Source organism: Tasmannia lanceolata, unplaced genomic scaffold (genome assembly GCF_043159265.1).
Source record: "Tasmannia lanceolata isolate RefF3 unplaced genomic scaffold, GAP_Taslan_0.1 ptg000013l, whole genome shotgun sequence".
Lineage (NCBI taxonomy): Eukaryota > Viridiplantae > Streptophyta > Magnoliopsida > Canellales > Winteraceae > Tasmannia > Tasmannia lanceolata.
In genome coordinates, this window is record NW_027518690.1 from 5,423,673 (window position 1) to 5,441,816 (window position 18,144).

General features: G+C 39.2%; 1 protein-coding gene across 2 annotated transcripts; it reads left to right on the forward strand.

Annotated features, from left to right (window-relative positions):
- The first annotated feature begins 3,089 nt into the window (after positions 1–3,089).
- On the forward strand, positions 3,090–16,931 carry LOC143889598 (uncharacterized). 2 transcript variants are annotated; one of them, XR_013254866.1, is made up of 2 exons: positions 3,090–4,516; positions 16,413–16,931. XR_013254866.1 is itself a non-coding variant. In XM_077393863.1 (2 exons), exons 1-2 carry the CDS (start codon positions 3,204–3,206, stop codon positions 4,260–4,262), a joined length of 771 nt encoding a protein of 256 aa, XP_077249978.1. In that variant the 5' UTR covers positions 3,090–3,203; the 3' UTR covers positions 4,263–4,626. The 2 variants fall into 2 exon arrangements, 1 of the variants encoding a protein (XP_077249978.1); XM_077393863.1 differs by lacking the exon at positions 16,413–16,931 and having other exon boundaries at positions 3,090–3,476; positions 3,765–4,626.
- The last annotated feature ends 1,213 nt before the right edge of the window (positions 16,932–18,144 follow it).

Sequence of the window (18,144 nt, forward strand, 5' to 3'; positions counted from 1 at the left end):
TCTCTCTCCAGCGCGCGCAGTTCAAGTGGGCTCAGGGTGACCACAAGGTCTCTGTGAAGCCAAACTGGTGGAGACCCAAGGGTATTGATTCTCCTGTGAGGAGGAAGTTTAAGGGAGTTACTTTGATGCCCAATATTGGATACGGGTCCGATAAGAAGACTTGGCACTACCTATTGGTTTCAAGAAATTCGTCGTGCACAATGTCAAGGAGTGTCAATTGTTGATGATGCATAACAGGACTACTGAGCTGAAATTGCACACGATGTGTCTACAAGGAAGATGAAAGAGATTATAGAGCAAGCACCACAGCTGGATGTTGTTGCAAACAAACGGGCACCGTTGCACAGCTGAAGGATGAATGAGCTCGACTGGTAATGCATTTGGAAGGATGCTGCTTTAGATCGGTACTTTTAATTTGCAAATCTCGTTTTTGGATAGTTTCATGTCCTTGAACCTGTAGTTAAATTTTCTGAGGTTCTTTGAGTGAACTTTGGTTCTCTTGGTCATCAGTACGTAATCTCTGGTTCTTCCACCACCCTTAAAGTTTAAATATCACTTGTTGTTGAAGAGAAAGGGTAACTGCCAAGTTCTAAACCATCCATTAGTTTTAAATGTCACTTGTTGTTCAGATGCCACGGTTGTGGTTAGTTTAAGACAATGTTTCTTCTAGACCTGCATTGTCTTCCCATGCTGAGAAGGCTGATGCACAGCCAAACTGTGGAATGTGGGCTTTGTTGTTGAATCTATTACATAAGATGGAAGAACAATCTGATTTGCTTGCATTACATTTGTGTTATGATAATAATGTAGGCTTTCCCGGGTTTGCTGTAGATATTTCCTTTCCTATTGTGTGTAAACGGTTTGGTTGTTGATTTAAACCATCCATTTGTTGGGTCTATCTTGGATTGCCCATGACCCCAAAATAGCTTTGATTGCAATGCATTTTTGGCTTTTGAATCAGTGTTGTTTGCTGTCTTCTCCTGACTTGCAGGGTCGACAATGCTGTTGAGGTGATTAAGAGCAATCTAAGATGGGCTCATCAGCCATTCCAAGATTTCTATCAAGCTAGAGTAAGACCGAAGAGAAGATGGAAAGCGTGATAGGGTCGAAAGAATTACGTATACAAGTTGAAAGAATAAGAAGCGGATTATATGTAATCCGATCATAAAACAGGTTTATGAGAGGAGCGGAGGTGCAGATTCCTCCGCGTCACAAGACATGGAAGAAACCCGTGATGAGAGTTGAAAATATGTTGTGAGAAACCGCTGGGAAGAGTTGTAGATACTTGAAAGGCTGTTTCAATGCACCCTGTTAAACCATCCTTCCTATATTAACCCCATTGAATTTGAATGGAATTTTTTCAGTACTTTGTAAATTATTAGGATTTTACTTTGCTGGCTAAATTCAAGCAGAATGTTTCAGTGCTTGTATATGAAGAGGATTGTGTATCAGCTGAAATATCTCATTAATGGCTCTTCCCAGGTTTAAAGAAAAAATTAAGTATTAGTAAAACCTTGGGTTTTCATGGTGAGAGTCCATTTTTAGACCTTGGCATGTTTGGGTGTGTGACTGTGTGCTGTTCCATTTATTGTAGTCTCTAGGAGCCATTTTTTTTTTATTATCCTGAAATTACCCTGACCTCTGCCCTCTGGTAACTGACTAACTGCTACCTTCAAATCAAGCAAAATTTTCAAAGGTGTAGATTATCATTGTCAAATTGTGCTAAAAAAGGTGGGCTCCCATTAGGGCTGCAACTCAAGCCGGGTTTTACCCAACCCGCATCAACCCGGCCCGAAAATAGCCTGGGTTGGGTTCAAGTTTCATGGGTTTCGGGTCGAGCCAGGTTGAGCATTCAAAAGCCCGCATGAATCTCGGGTTTGAAGGGGCCCGACCCGACCCGAGTTACATAAGTTAAAGTATGTACATTTTTTTCTATTGTTAGTTAAAAGTTAAAAGTGAAAACCCACGCACCCACTGTTATTGTATGTGAGTATAATTTCTGCTTCTATGAATTGAGTTGATTCAAGTGTTTGATTCAGCATTGTTTGATTGTAATTACAACATTGTTTGATTCAAGTGTAATGTGAGTGTAATTACATCATTGTTTGATTCAAGTGTAATGCGAGTGTAATTTCTGCTTCTATGAGTTGAGTTGCCTTGCCAAATAAGAATTTTCCTTAAAAAATTGCATCAACGTGAAAAAACCCGACCCGACCCGAGATTTATCATGGGTAGGGCCGGGTTTGGGAATCGTGGGTTTTCTGAAAAAAAACCCGACCCGACCCGAGATATTTCTCGGGTAGGGTTGGGTTCTCCAAAACCCGACCCGAGTTGCAGCCCTAGCTCCCATTCTTCATCACCTTCCAATCTTGATAGAAAGATGAGAAGCGTAAGATTGGATACCTAGGATTATCAATAAGAATGATTTTTTCAGGCACATCATCCTCGGCAGCTGACTTTTTTGGCTGACAGAAAAGCTGGGAAAGGAAAGACTTTTCCAACTTTCCGTAATTTCAAGACATTTCATTCGGAAAGAATAATCGATAGAAAAATATTTGTTGAAAAAGACCATATTTCTCCAAAAAAAATTAGCCAAAACTGGAAGAATTGACAGGGTTTAGGGGTGCAACTCGGGTCGGGTTCAACCTGAAAAAAACTTTGGTCAGGTTGAGTTCAGGTCGAGTCGGGTTGAGAGTTTGGGCAACTTGACCCAAGTGGAACCCGACATTGTTTATGAAATTTATTTTTTATAGCCTTAAAAACTCGGGTTGGGTCAGGTTGAGCTCAGGTCGGGTTCGGGTTGGTAAAAGGGCTCCTAGGGTCGGTTCAGGTTGAAACTCTTCAAGATGGAAATCAAGTTGGGTCGGGTTCGGGTTGGAAAAAAGGGTTTCTCGGGTCAGGTCGGGTTGGCCTCCACCCGACCCAAGTTGCACCCCTAACAGGGTTAATTCAAATTATCTTTTTTTGTGTGCAAAATATTTTTCCAATCCAAACCTTTTCCGGTAAAAGTTTGGATTGGAAAAATACTTTCCAAGGAAAGAAAAAATTTCTAAGCATAATTTTTCCCGGCCATCAGATTCGAGGATTTGATATGACCGATACTCGTTCCCTATTTCTAAAGTCCAAAAGAGGCTTTTCTTCTCCTTTAAAACCCTAGAAAGTAGAAACCCTCAATCTCTCTGCAACTCCATTCTCCCATCACAATGTCCGACGCCATTCCTTACCATGTCCGCAATAAAACTCCCAAAACCCCATTGATGGCCGATTATCTAGTAAACAGATGTGGGTTTTCAATAGAGAAAGCAAAAGCTGCATCTGCAGAGCTTACCCACGTGAAATTTCTCAAAAATCCAGTATCTGTCATCAGTTTCTTCGAAAGAATCGGTCTTGAAGATACCCAAATCAGATTTCTCATATCTTGGAGACCCAAATTGCTTACTGCCAGTGTAGGGAATACCTTAGAACCCAAAGTTAAGGTATTTCAAAATATGGGCATATCTGGGTCTGATCTTACCATGTTGATTGTTAAGAATCGATTTATTTTTAAAAGAAGTTTAAATTCCTTTCTCTTACCTTCCATCGATTTCCTTCGATCACATCTTCACACTGATGAATGTATTATCAAAGTACTCAAAAAAGGTTGGATCTTGAGTAGGACAATTCAAGAAAGAATGGTACTGAATGTTTCATTTCTAAAGAGCCATGGTTTCTCTGGTGAGAATATCAAGAAATTTCTCTTACATAAACCCACAGTCTTTTTGCAGAAGCGTAGGTGGCTAAAGGATGTCACTGATCGGATTGAAAAAGGATTCGGTCTCTCTCGGGGCTCAGGAAAGTTTGTCCGTGCGTTTTATGCTATCACCTCGCTCAGTAAGATGACTGTAGATGCTAAGTTTCGTATTTTTGAGAGTTTTGGGTGGTCGAAATCGGATATAGTGACTGCATTTTGTTATCAACCTCATATTCTTGCATTATCAGAGGAAAAAATCCGAAAGGGATTGGATTTCTTTATGAATCAGCTCCATTACGAGCCTTCCTACATTTCACGATGCCCCAAGTTTCTTATGTACAGTTTGGAATGCAGGGTTGTTCCTCGGCATGCGGTTCTCATGCACTTGGAGTCGAACAATTTGCTCAAGAAGAATCCCTGCCTCTATACACTTGTTTGCCGTACGGAGAATCAGTTCTTGGAGGCATATGTGCTTCCGTATAAAGATGAGTTTCCCGATGTGTATAATGGTTACATCTGCAAGCACAAGTAGAAAATGCTCTAAGTAAGCAACCCAAGTGCTGGTTTCTGGTGAAAATGCTACTTTTCTAACTATTTTGGTGCCAAATTTCTTGATATGGGTGTCTGAAGTTTAAGTTAACCAACCCAAGGACTGGATTCTGGTGAAAATGCTACTGTTCTCCCTATTTGGTGCCTAAGATAGGTGTTTGAGAGGCATCTAATCCAAATTCTTCTCCTCTATTGGTGTTTTCTTTCTTGGGAAGCTGAGATCCAACCACAAGGATGGTAAGCTTTGATTCTAATTTGTTGTTACTTATGCAAGCATCATTGTAGTTGTGAAGATTATAAGACCATGTCATTCAATTAATTGAAATGGATCTCATTTTACTTTTAAAGCAACACTCTATCTTCTTGAAATTGCCTATTGATCTGGGTATGTTTTATTAGCCTTGTAAGTTTCTGCTAAAGTATAAAAGATTAAATAACGCCTTCTCCAACAGCTTAAGCTTTTGGAGTAACTGGTTGTTTCACATGGTATCGGAGCAAATGCCTGGGTTCAAACCTCCCTGATAGCAAAATCCACATGCAATGGCCAAACCGAAAAAGTGGAGCCACATGTGCCATGTTTAGGCCTCACGAACGGATGGCAATGCCTTCAAGTATGTATTTATGGTTTCTATTGTCCTCATTAATAGGTTTCAAGTCTAACTGCAACTATTACAATTGGCGCACAAGATTGATATTCTGACAGATAGAAAGATGTTTACACTATTAGTTATCAACTACTACAGTTGCTATGAAATAAACGGGGTTACATTGCGAGCTGGTTTACTCAAGTAGATTTGGTTTCTTCTCTCATAAAAAAGGAATCAGGGGAAACATCAAAAGGAATCACTTGGAGCCTCTACTCTTATCCACTTCTATAGATTGGAAGTAGTCAGTGTATTATGACATTTCTCTGCATAAGACTTTTGGTCACTAGTGGTGCAACTTAAAGGAATCCTTGAACCCCATTATCAATAATCTAATAAATCTGCACTCTTGCAACTATCTTATGTTCCTCATTTTTTCAAACAGGAAAAATGAGTCCTTGAACCATCTCTTTCTCCATTGTGAGTAGTTCTATAAGATTTTGGTAGGAATTTTAATTTGTTTCAAGACATCTTAGGCTTTCCAAAAGTGGTTGATACATGTATGATGAAGTACGAAATTGAGATCTTTTGGTGCAAATGAGAAAATTCTTTGAAAGTCACCTTTTACTGATTTTTTTTTTTTTTTTTTTGAGGCTAGATATCATAATTGGATTTTCATAATGCTCATCGACCGAATTCATCCTCCATCCTTCGTTTATCCATATGCTGTTATGCATATTTGGGAGGGAAAGAAATGAGAGGATTTTCATGTAAAGCAAATTTTAGTGGAAGAAATATTGCGGGCGTCGATATCTCCATTTCCAATGGGAAATCATCAAGGTATCCTTTTGGGGAGTTGCTAGTCAATGAATTTTTTAGATGGGTGGAAGGAAGTAACAAACAGAGTGCCAAGGGCCACATAGGATCCACAACGAGCCCCACCTGCTCCTATTTCTGTAAAATTGAATTTGATGGAAGCTCTCGAGGCAACCTGGGCCCGACGAGATTGGAAATGTGTTAAGAAATTCAGAGAGCATTGTTCAAGGTATTTTCCTGGCCACTTGGTAGGGCAGATTCTAATGAAGCGGAGCTCAAGGCATTGCTTTGAGGGCATTTTTATATTCAAGGAAGACCAGTAGTCCAGTTAATTGTTGAAGGTGATTCAAGTAACATGATCAACTAGGCAAAGATACTCTCCTTGGGACCATGGAAAATAGAGCGAGAATCACAAACAGCAAGAATCACAGAGAACTATATTATTGTTACAGTCACCTTGACCCAACAATTTCTGTCTCATTGATTATGCCATTCTCTATAATCTTGGATGTGATTTCCAGAGTCCTGAGGATCAGCAAACCTGCCCCCTCGCTTCCAGATTTCTTAAGAGGGTGCAACAACACAGAAGTAAGGCAACCTTGACCTCTCTCTGCCATGACGACCCCCCCCCCCCAACACACGCACACCCACCCACCTCTCGCTCTCTCTCGACGTCATCCATGGAGACAGAGACCATACTAAGAGGAAGATCAGGCTGTCCTTTCGTGTTCCTCATCCTTTTCATACGCCGACGAAGAAAGCATTGGCAAGCCATTGATGGCTCGTGTTTCAAGCTACTCCAACAACCAACAGAGGCAGTGGCAAGTCGCCAGTAGTGCTTCGCTGCCTTCTCGCTAGTATTGATGCAGGAGCATACACGTACATAGCGGACGCTTGGATGGCGTGGATGGATCATCCGAAACTGACGCGCCAGATGAATCCTTAATTACATGTTTGGGCTTGCATTGCTCTCACTAGTGCTTGGAATTCACGTGAACTTGCATATGCTCACATTAGCATATTTTTAGGATGTTATTATATTCATGTGAACATTACCTACTTTAGCATATGCATTATTATTACCTTCTTTCTTTAGGTTATAACAAGTTATCACATTTAGTTGCTCTCACTTTAGCAATAGAAAGTTTAGTTTATTACCTATAAAGCATATTGGTTAATAAGTTTGGAAGCATCTAATTTCATCGAGTTGTTGTTTAAACAACCACCAAACGAACTTGCATGTTTCTTTTTCTTGCATCCTTCCTTTTGGAACATTTCTTCTTTGTACCTTGTAATGACATATTGATAAAAGGTAATGGAAAAACGATAAAGGGGATATTTTTCTTAGACGTTTTCTTGTGCAACGTTTTGGCACTATCACATTTTGTTGTATGTTGTGTAGTTCTCTCCTAAATCGTGACATAGGCAATTCAAAGCCCACAAATTGTTTAGCAAATCCTCGCAAGTTTTTTCACTTGTGTTCTGTTCGATCGTCCTGACGTCAGTTAGGATCAGAGCAAAGATGCTGTTGTTGCTTCGTACACGACGAGTTGAGGAGATCATCACCCCTCTAGATTCTCAGCCTAGCTATAGAGAATGATCAACTTCGATTACAGGTAGAAGATCTTATGCAAAGGATTATGCTACTCGAAGCCCGCAACCATGAGGATGATGCCTTTGGATCCGAGGGTGTCTTCGAGAATCCACTCCATGGCCAAGTGCCGCGAAGAGTACCACAGATACGAGAAGAAGATAGGCGCCTGGATGATCGCTGATGGGAGATGGGCTTCAACATTGAATTACCCGAATTCTGTGGGGGCGTTCAACCTAAAGCGTTCATCGACTGGTTGCAAACTGTGGAGCGGACCTTCGATTTCACAAATGTTCCCGACGATTGGAAGGTAAAATTAGTTACAATCAAATTGTGTGGCCGAGCTTCTTCTCGGTGGGAGCAACTTAAATTGAACTGCGAACAACGAGGAAAGTGATGCAGGGGATCCTAGCATTGTTTTGTCTAATTCATGTATGGTGGGCCACCCTATGGCCAATGCAAGGGCTAAGAAGATGTTTGCTTTGAAGAGGAGCCTAAACTACGTGTTAGTCGTCATTAGCACTAATAAGTGCCATCTGTCAATGGCACATACACTCATAGGTTCAGTGGCATTGCATTTAAAAAAAAAGGGCGGTCCAGTGTGCACGAGGCTCCCGCCATTGCGGGTAAGTGGCATTGCATTTAGATTAGAAAAATTAATTTCATTTGCATTTCATTTCGGTTGTAAAATGGAGGCTTATAAAGGGACGTCTCGCTGCTGCAGCAGCAAGGTCGAGGAGAAGCGAGGGTGAAGGTAATTGCCACAAATATTGATTTCCAAATAATGTCTTGCAAAACAGATTTGAAAATCGGATTTTTTTTTCACTATTATAGCTAATTTGGAAATCTAAGGATCTGATCTAGTTCCAAATCTCAACTGCAAATGTGAGAAATCCAAATCTAAATCTTGTGGGTATCCAAACGTGGCCTTTTTTTTTAGTTAAATTTTCTGAGGTTCTTTGAGTGAACTTTGGTTCTCTTGGTTATCAGTACATAAGCTCTGGTTCTTCAACACCTTTAATGTTTAAATGTTGCTTGTTGTTGAAGAGAAATGTTGACTGTTGTGTTCTAGACCATCCATTTGTTTTAAATGTTTCTTGTTGTTCAGATGCTACAGTTGTGATTAGTTTAAGAGAATGGGTGACTGCAGTGTTCTTCTAGACCTTTTTTTTCCCCATGATGAGAAGGCTGATGCACAGCCAAACTGTAGAATATGGTCTTTGTTGTTGAATCTATTACATAAGATGGAAGATTAATCTGATTTGCTTGAATTACATTTGTATTATGGTAAAACTGTAGACTTTCTTGGGTTTGCTTTAGATATTTCCTTTCCTATTGCATGTAGACGGTTTCGTTGTTGGTTTAAACCATCCATTTGTTAGGTCTATCTTGGATTGCGCATGGCCCTAAAATAGCATTGATTGGAATGTATCTTTGGTGTTGAATTGGTATTGTTTGCTGTCTAGTCCTGAGCATGGTTTTAAATTTTGGTGGGGACCGAAACCGAAATTCTGAACTTCGGCCTTTGTAACCGAAATTTCGAGAAAATGCCATTTTTTTTAAAAAAAAAATGTTAAATTTCGGAAATTCAGTTTGAAATTTCAAACCGAAGTACCAAATTTCGGATTTCGGTGGGGTCCGAAATTAGTACCGAAACCGAAATTTAAAACCTTGATCCTGAGTGATTGTTTGCAGGGTCGACAGTGCAGTTGTGGTGATTGAGAGCAATCTAAGATGGGCTTATCAGCCATTCCAAGATTTCTAACAAGCTAAGTCAGATCCAGAGAACATGGTAAGTTTCATAGGGTTGATTGAAAGAATTAGAAGCGGGATATAATCCGATCATAAAACAGGCTTATGAGAAGAGCAGAGGTGGAGATTTCTCCGCATCAAATGACATCGAAGAAATGTTATCAGGATTTTTATCTAGGGAAATGTTTTCAGCGCAACTATATTTTGATATTTGCACAAACCCAGCTGTCTTTTCTTCTTTAATTGGCTCCCAGAGAGCTTTTTGGGAAATGTACTAACCTTTTGACAGCTCTTTAAATACTACAAGACAAGATGGTTTTCTCTTGATCTACTTAAAGATTATGAAGAAGATGCCAAATTTTCTCTTGATCTTTCGACTCGTGAGAATTCTCTTACCCATTGCCAAGATCACCCTCAGAGGCATCTCATGCTAAGGGAAAAACATTTCTGATAGTTCAAAGGGATGGTACACTAAGCATTGGAAAATTTGTCCTGCTACTGTAATAGATGACAGTAGCAAGTAGTTGACAAATTGGAAGAAATGGAAATTTTTTCCTCATTTATGAGAAAACCAAACAACAAAGAAAATTTACTAGGAGAATTATGGAAAAGAGATTTCTCCGGATGAAACCTGCGATAAGAGTTGTAAATATGTTGTGAGAAACAGTAGGGAAAGAGTTGTAGATACTTGAAAGGCTGTTTCAACACACCCTGTTGAACTAACCTTGAATTTTCTGTAACCACATAGCATTTGCATGGGATTTTTCAGCAACTTGTAAATGACTAGGATTTTATTTTGCTGGCTAAATTCAAGTAGAATGTTGCAGTGCTTGTGTGTGAAGAGGATTTTATATCAGCTGGAATATCTCATTAATGCTTTTCCTAGGTTTAACGAATAAAATGATATTAGTAAAACCTTGGGTTTTACTAATATCATTTTAGTAAAACCTTGGCTCGAATGGGAGGCGAAGCAAATTCTTTGCATTCGCAAGATATCTGAATTGATAGCAATCCGGATGAATCCGTGGAAGAGGTACCCTACCCGCATTTCGCCTCAAGTTTTTTCTCTAAAGACATGGAACTGGAATTTAGATATTGGGATCCTACTAATGGAGTTGAGCAACTGTGCGTGAAAGTTTCGAGCCACAGTTAGTTTTGGTATTTTGTTTCAAAGGGTCTTTGATAGATGGCTTTTTGGGAAACTTTTTGGGGTAATAATTTATTTGGATGAGATTTCTTGGGAATTTTATTTTTTGGTTTTTTGAAAAAGAATGGGAATGTTGGGAAGATCTGGACGGTCGTTGAAGCAGAGTATATATAAATCTAGGTTCTTATGCTGACAAAATGCCAATGTAAATATCTGGGGGAAATAGTGAGACTGTGGTCTTTTGCTTTTGGAGCCACAGTTGCCTGAAAACTCTCTTTTAAAGGAGTGAGGAGTTGAAGATATGTACTCTTGGGGGTTGGATTTTCAAGGAAAATTGATGATAGAGAATAGGGGAGGTAGTAGTAGAATTGGATAGATATCTGGGTGCTCTTGGGGAAGAATATATGGTGGTTGAAGATACATTCTATGTATGTGTAGGATTTAATAGTCTGAATTACCCTCTTGGTGATTCAGGGTATGCCCTGAATTTCCCTCTCTGATACTATGTAACGATACTTGGGACTCCTGGTCCCTAATGTAACTTTCATGGTATCAATGAATATATGTCAATTTTCAAAAAAAAAAAAATGGTAAAACGTTGGGTTTTCATGGTGAGAGTAGCCTCTAGCCCATTTTTAGACCTTGGCATGTTTTGGTCTATGTGCTTCTCCATTTATTGTAGTCTCTAGGAGCCTTTGTTTTTTTGTTGTTGTATTATCCTGAAATTACCCTTACTAATGGTAACTACTACCTTCAAATCTTGCTAAATTTTCAAAAGGTGAAGATTATCATTGTCAAATTGAGATAAAAACAAGAATGTCTTTTTAAGACACACATCATCCTCCACAGTATTTGGAATTGAGTTTTGAGTAGAAAATGAATAGATCCGGCAGCTCATGTAGAGGGAGAGAGACAGGGAAGGGGGTACTTCCTAGTGGAGGGGAGAGAGAGAGGAGCAAAGAGGGTGAAGGAAACTGCTAGATCTGTGGATTTTCAATTTCTTATTTCCACAGCAAACTTAGAAATCTGATTTTTTTTTCACTGTCAGATGCTGAATTAGAAATTCAAGAATTTGATCTGATCCAAATTACAATGCAAAAAGGGCTACAAATGTGAGAAATCCAAATCAAAATCTTCTCGGCATCCAAACGGGCCCCTATATTCGTTCCCTAGTTTCGAAAGTTCAAAAGAGGCTCTTCTTCTCCTTTAAAACCCTAGAAACCCTCAATCTCTGCAACTCCATTCTCCCATCACAATGTCCTACGCCCTTTCTTACCATGTCCGCAACAACATCCTCTATTTTCACCATTGCAGACGTTTCCTTCTATTTTGAACTGCTATTACAAAAAACCCACCTCCCCAAACCCCATTCATGGCCGATTATCTTTTAAACAGATGTGGGTTTTCATTAGATAAAGCAAACGCTGCATCTGCAGAGCTTACCCACATGAAATCTCTCAGAAACCCAGAATCTGTCATCAGTTTCTTGGAACAAATCGGTCTCGAAGATACCCAAATCAGATTTCTCATATCTTGGAGACCCATATTGCTTGCTAGCAGTGTAGAGAAAAGCTTGGAACCCAAGGTTAAGGTATTTCAAAATATGGGCATATCTGAGTCTGATCTTACCATGTTAATTGTTAGGAATCGATTTATTTTTAAGAGAAGTTTAAATTCATTTATCTTACGTTCCATCGATTTCCTTTGATTATTTCGTCACACTGATGAATGCGTAATCAAAGCCCTCAAAAAGTCGGGTTGGATCCTAAGTGGGCCAGTCAAGAAAAGAATAATACCCAATGTTTCATTTCTAAAGAACCATGGTTTTTCTGATGAGAACATCAAGAAATTCCTCTTACAGTCACCCAGAGTCCTTCTGCACAATCCTGTTTGGCTCAATGATCTCATTGATAGGGTTGAACAAGAATTCAGTCTCTCTCTCGAGTCAAGAATGTTTGTCCATGCATTTATGTTATCGACTCGCTCAGTAAACAGACGGTAGAATCCAAGTTTCGGATCTTCGAGTGTTTTGGGTGGACAATAACGGATATAGTGACTGTATTTTGTAGTCAACCTTTTATTCTGGGCTTATCAGAGGCAAAGATCCGAAAGGGCTTGGATTTCTTTTTGAAAGAGCTTGATTACAAGCCTCCCGACATTTCCCGACGCCCCTGCTTTCTGATGTTCAGTTTGGAATGCAGGATTGTTCCTCGGCATGTAGTTCTCACGCAATTGAAGTCGAAGAATTTGCTCAAGAAGAATCTGTCTATATACAGTTGTTTGCCTTTCAGAGAATCGGTTTTTGGAGGCATATGTGCTTCCATATAAAGATTAGTCTCCTGATGTGTACGAGGGTTACATTCGTAAAATGGAAGCTGCAAACAGAAGAAGAAAATGATATATGTTAACCAGCCCAAGTAGTGGTTTATGGTGAATATGCTACTTTTCTGCCCATTTGGTTTCTAATTTCTTGATAGAGATGGGTGTCTGAAGTTTAAGTTAACCAACCCAAAGGACTCGATTCCGGTGGAAATGCTGTTTGATGTTTAGTTTTGATCTTTTGATTTATAAACTGAGGTTAGCGGGAGACATCTATTCCAAATTGTTCTTCTTTGTTGGGGCTTTGTTTCTTGGTAAGCTGAGATCCAACCAGAAAGATGGTAAGCTTTGTTTCTAATTTGTTGTTACTTATGCAAGCATCACTGTAGTTGAGAAGATTATGAAACCATGTCATTCAATTAAATGAAATGAAACCCATTTTACTTTTAAAACAGAGATTCAGCATCTTAAAATTGCCAATTGATCTGGGTATATTTCATTGGCCTTGTATCAAACAAAACAAGATTAACTATTAATCTCTTTATCTCTTTTTTGGTGCATGTTGACCTTCTATACTTCTCAAACCGATGACTCTGCCTTCAGTAGGGGTATTGTCGGTTTCTAATGTCCTCATAAATAGTGGTTTAGGTCGAACTGCTATTGTTACAATTGACGCACAGGATCAATAATCCGACATAATGAAAGATGTTCAGACTGATATAATTAACTTCTACAATTTCTCTTCATCAACATGGTTAGTTTCTGAACCGGCTTACTCAAATAGATTTGGTTTCTCTCATAAAGAAGGAATCAGAAGAAACATCAAAAGGCATCACTTGAAGCCTCTACTTTTATTCACTTCTACAGATTGGAAGTTGTTGGTGTGTGACATTCCTATGGATAAAACTTTTGGTCACTAGTGGTGTGACTTAAAAGAATTCTTGAAAGAGAATAGTGTTCCTTCGCAGCTGCTGAGATAAGCTATCATTTGAAAGGCCCTTCTATGGATAGGGTGTGTACAAAAAATCAACCCTATAGGATCATCCTAACCCAATCAAAGGTGGAGGGGAAAATGGACAGACACTATTTCTTACCATTTTTTCCCTCCACAAATGGCAAGGTTAGGATGATCCTAAAGGGCTCATTCTTGGTACACACCCTATTCATGGAAGGGCCTTCCAAATGAATGCTTTGGATCACGCCAAAAATTAGGGCTGGCAATTTCACCCGAAAAAGCGGGGATCCGCCCCGCCCCGCCCCGTTTGGGGAGGGGATTCCCCGATTTGAAAGGGGAAGGGGAAGGGGATTATAAAAATTCCCCGGTGCGGGGAGGGGAAGGGGAAGGGGATGGAGTTGTCCCCGCCCCGCCCCGCCCCACCCCGACCCGCCCCGCTAATCAATGCCATTTTTTGTAAATTTTTAAGTGTTTTTTTTAAGGAAAACTACTAGAAACTCTGTGGATCGGCTACAAGATTCCCCCAAACATAAACTTTGCTTGTCTTTTCCTTTTAATTAGCTTCTGAGAGCATTTTGGGAACTATAATAACATTTTCACAGATGTTGAAATAATAAAGACAAGCTGAGAGCCTGAGACGCTGAGTGTATGCAATTATCAAAAAATCGTAGTGCCAACAAAATTTTAGGGTTGGATTGCAGGTTTTAATTTTCAACAAGAAAAATTTAGCTACTAGAAATTTGTTTCATGTCAGCACTAGATTGAATTGCAGTTAAAGAAATAAGTCATTTGTTGATTTTGTTCTCTTCTCCATTCTCATTTCTCATGCTCATCTGGGGGTTAACATGCTATACAGAATGAATTAATGAACATTATTTTGCGTGTGTGAGCGCCCACTTATGGACTTTTAAAGTTCATTGTGACTACTGAAATAGTTACTTTTTGCACATTGGCTGTCTGTTAATGAAGGTAATCCTGGTGCTCATTTCCTATTTATCATTCCATAATTTATGCAGAAAATTGCTGAAAGATGAGGTCCTGTTGTTATTTATGTTTGTTGTCTCATCCATGCATTTCTGATTTTGTCCATCTGTTTGTTGATCACATGAATAGAATCATAGCATTCATCACAATATTGTCTGTAATGGACGTAGAAGAAAGAAGCTCTGTTTGCTGGTTTGATTGGGTTCCAAAGAGGGGGCGGGGCGGGGATTTTGTCCCCGAAGGATGCGGGGAGGGGAAGGGGAAGGGGAAGGGGAAGGGGATTAGATATTCCCCGCGGGGAGGGGAGGGGGATTCCCCACCATCCCCGCAGAGGGGAAGGGGAAGGGGAGGGGGAAAATTCCCCGCAGAGGGGAAGGGGAAGGGGACCCCAACATCCGGCCCCGACCCGCCCCGTTGCCACCCCTACCAAAAATGTGGAGCCACATGAGTTTTTGAAGCAGCTGCGCTTCTCTTCTTTAAAACCTCATTATGGATAATCCAATGATTCAATCCATTTTACTCTTGCTACTACATGATGCTCCTCTTTTTTGCAAAAGTCAAAAGAATCCTTGAACCATCTCTTTCTCCATTGTGAAAGAGTAAAATGGATTCAAATAAGATTTTCCATTGTGAATGCAGGATTGTTCCTTGGCACCTTGAAACCGTGTTGGATCCCGACACACGAATCCGAATCCATGCAACACAGATCCCTAGCCCTACTAAAAAGTCCATGACATTATACCAATAGAACCTTAGACAACACACCAAAAGAATCAAGACGTTGCACCTTAGAGATCCATTTAGAAGCCCGTAAGGGGGATTGAACAAAGAGGAAAGTTTTCTGATTTGGATTTATGTTTGGTTCCAGGTGCAGTAGTCAACTCAACTCAACGAAGCCTTTGTTCCAAACTAGTTGGGGTCGGCTAAGTTCCAGGTGCAGTGGTAAGTGGAAAAAAACCCGAGCCGAATAGGAAGATAACAAGATTTAGTGGATTTTGGTTTTTGGAGTTGATTTTAGGGAGTGAGATGTTGGAAAAGTGAAATGCCTAATGAAGCGAAAAACAAAGTAATATTTACCAAAAACTATATTTAATGTTTTCCCTTTATCCCACCCAAGATCTTTGTCATTAGATTATCATTTGTTCTAAAATGTAAAGTCAAAGGATCTAGAATCATCTACCTTAAGGTCAAAAGAACTATATCTCTGCTTAATCTACTCCCCGCTCGGTTTCCAATCTTCCTAAGATGGAAACCTAAGAAGCTCAAGTAGTGGCTTCCCTCGAATGCAGAGATGACAAAGGATCTAGAGTGCCCCTACTCCAGGCTCCAAGCTTAAGCCCTAAGAGTGGAAAGGGATGGAAATCCTATGTACAAAGGGGTACGGAGGAGAGAGATAAGAGAGAGGGGAGAGAGGGAGAGAATCCTGTCCACTTTTCCATTTTCGGGGGACTCCCACTTTAGCGCAAATGTGACTGTGGAGCCCCCTTCCATATATCAGTGAGATAGGAGTCCAAAAAGGACCGACTGATTGGATAAAAAAAGAGTTCTTTTAAGTTCGAGTGTGGATTCATTATGCAGAGCAAAATTAGAGAATGGAGATGATGGAAACAAGGATTTGAATGATGAAAGACACTGATGTCAACACCTCCCATTGACGTGAGGCATCTGTTGTTGACATTCTAGGTTGAGATTATGATGATCGAGATCAAGAGTGAAATTTTGATAATGATATTTGTTCAAGTGCATAGTGGAATCGAGACTCAGTAATGAAGGTTAGAATGCCCAACTTCAATGGTAAACTGCATCTAGAAGTTTCTCCATAGGACGATCTTGGGCACGATTGTGGTGTTATTCGCCAAGTCATATAAGTTGTTATCTGACAGTAATTAGATTATTGGCCAAACCTTTAATGGCGCAATCGGTAGCTTTCTTCTAATGTGCGCGTCTTTTACTTCTTCTTGTTTCTTTTTCTTTTCTTTTTGCAGATAATTGAACTGCTGTCAGTGCGTGCCCCTTCTGCTGAACTAAAATTTCACTGGAGGATGACCCATATTTCTCATACCCGAATTTATTTACCCCGGATCTTAACCTCAGGTGTGGTATGTATTCTTCAACAGACAATTCACAATCTACTCATAAACCCAAGTTGGATTATTTACCCCGTATGCACTAGGATTTCTTACCAGACAAGTGCTTTCACTTTGTTCATAATTTTTTTTAAGATGATAGTTATATTTATAGCTGTAACTGAATTACATCAAAGGCAAGATGTCCCACAAATGCAAAACTATACAGACCCACTGCAACCTCAAGCCCTCAAACATTTATACATCTTTGTTCAGAATCTCTACTAGAAGATCATTTGTTTCTAGTAGTTGCACAATATCATATGTAAGCAATACTTTTTTTTTGAATGGCAAAGATATTTCATTAAAGGAAAAAAGACCGAGGAGTCAGAATATAAATGCGGAAAAATAAAAAGAAGAGCAAATACGAGCCACAGAAATGCTCGAGGAGGAAGAAAATCAAACAGTTCCAAGCTGTTCTGTGTAAGCAATACAGTTTTGAGATATTAAATTTGTAATTTTCTTGCCTGTCCTGTGCCTCATGTATACCTAGTATCTTGAACTGTCTACTTGTGAAACAGATCCAACCTTTTTTTCTTTTTTCTTTTTGAATGATAGCCAAGATTATATTAAGCTCAAAAAAGACCAAGATGGTCAAATTACAAAGAGGAAATGTTATCTTTCAAAAAAAAAAATTACAGAGAGGAAAGGAACAGATCCAACTTTTTGTTTAGAAAAACTTGCCCTGAACTCATAAGATACTCTGTGTTAGATGGAATCAGTCTGTAGCTTTGCACCAATGTCTTTATCTATTGCAGTCATAAAAGATTACTTCTCTTTGTTTATAGGCCTCATTTCTAGTATTATGCTTAAAAGGGTGCTGAAAACATGAGGGATGCTCTCAATGGTCTACACTTGATCAAATAAATATGTTAAGTGGGTTTGTATTGTACACTAGAAAGTTTCCTAGTCACCAATATTTATCTCGGGAATTTATCAGAGAGGATCTTGGGGTATTTTACTTTATTTTTTTTATTACTCTTGGATTTATATTGAGAAAAAAAACTAAAAAATAAAATTTAAGAACAAAATTAGAACAAATGATGTGAATATATCACGATAATTTTGTTATATTTTTGTAGTAGAAATAAAATATGAAGATATCTCAATGATTTTTATAGAATCTTGTGAAAAATTAGGATTTTATTGTTTTATAAAATATCACATTATTTTTAAAAATGACAATCTAAATGAGTTTAAATTTGCCCTTGTTGGCCAGTTGAGGGGAATGGGCAGGCTCTTGTCTCTTAGAGGTATTTTTAGGATCTCTGAGATGTTCTACGTCTTGAGTTCTTCCTGTTCCTTATCCTCATATTCTCTCTGCTTATTTTGTTATCATCCTACGTTAGACCATCCAATTAAGACTCACATTTTAGCCGTTTGGGTGAGATTTTCTTATCTAAGTTCTCAAGTCTGTGTGATGTGATATCAAGAATATGCTTCCTTAACAAATCCTCATCAAAGAAACCAAGTGAAAGGGGATGAAGAGCCAAAGATCCATTAGATCCTCTGTTGTCTGAAAAATCAATTTCCAAACATAGAAAAGTGACCAATATAAAACAAAAGAGTGTGGATATCATTTTCCCTCTCA

Coding starts and splice junctions, on each gene's coding strand:
- LOC143889598 (XM_077393863.1), top strand. CDS start 3,204: ATGTCCGACGCCATTCCTTACCATGTCCGCAATAAAACTCCCAAAACC. Junction 3,477..3,764: donor CCTTAGAACCCAAAGTTAAG/GTATTTCAAAAT, acceptor GTCTTTTTGCAG/AAGCGTAGGTGGCTAAAGGA.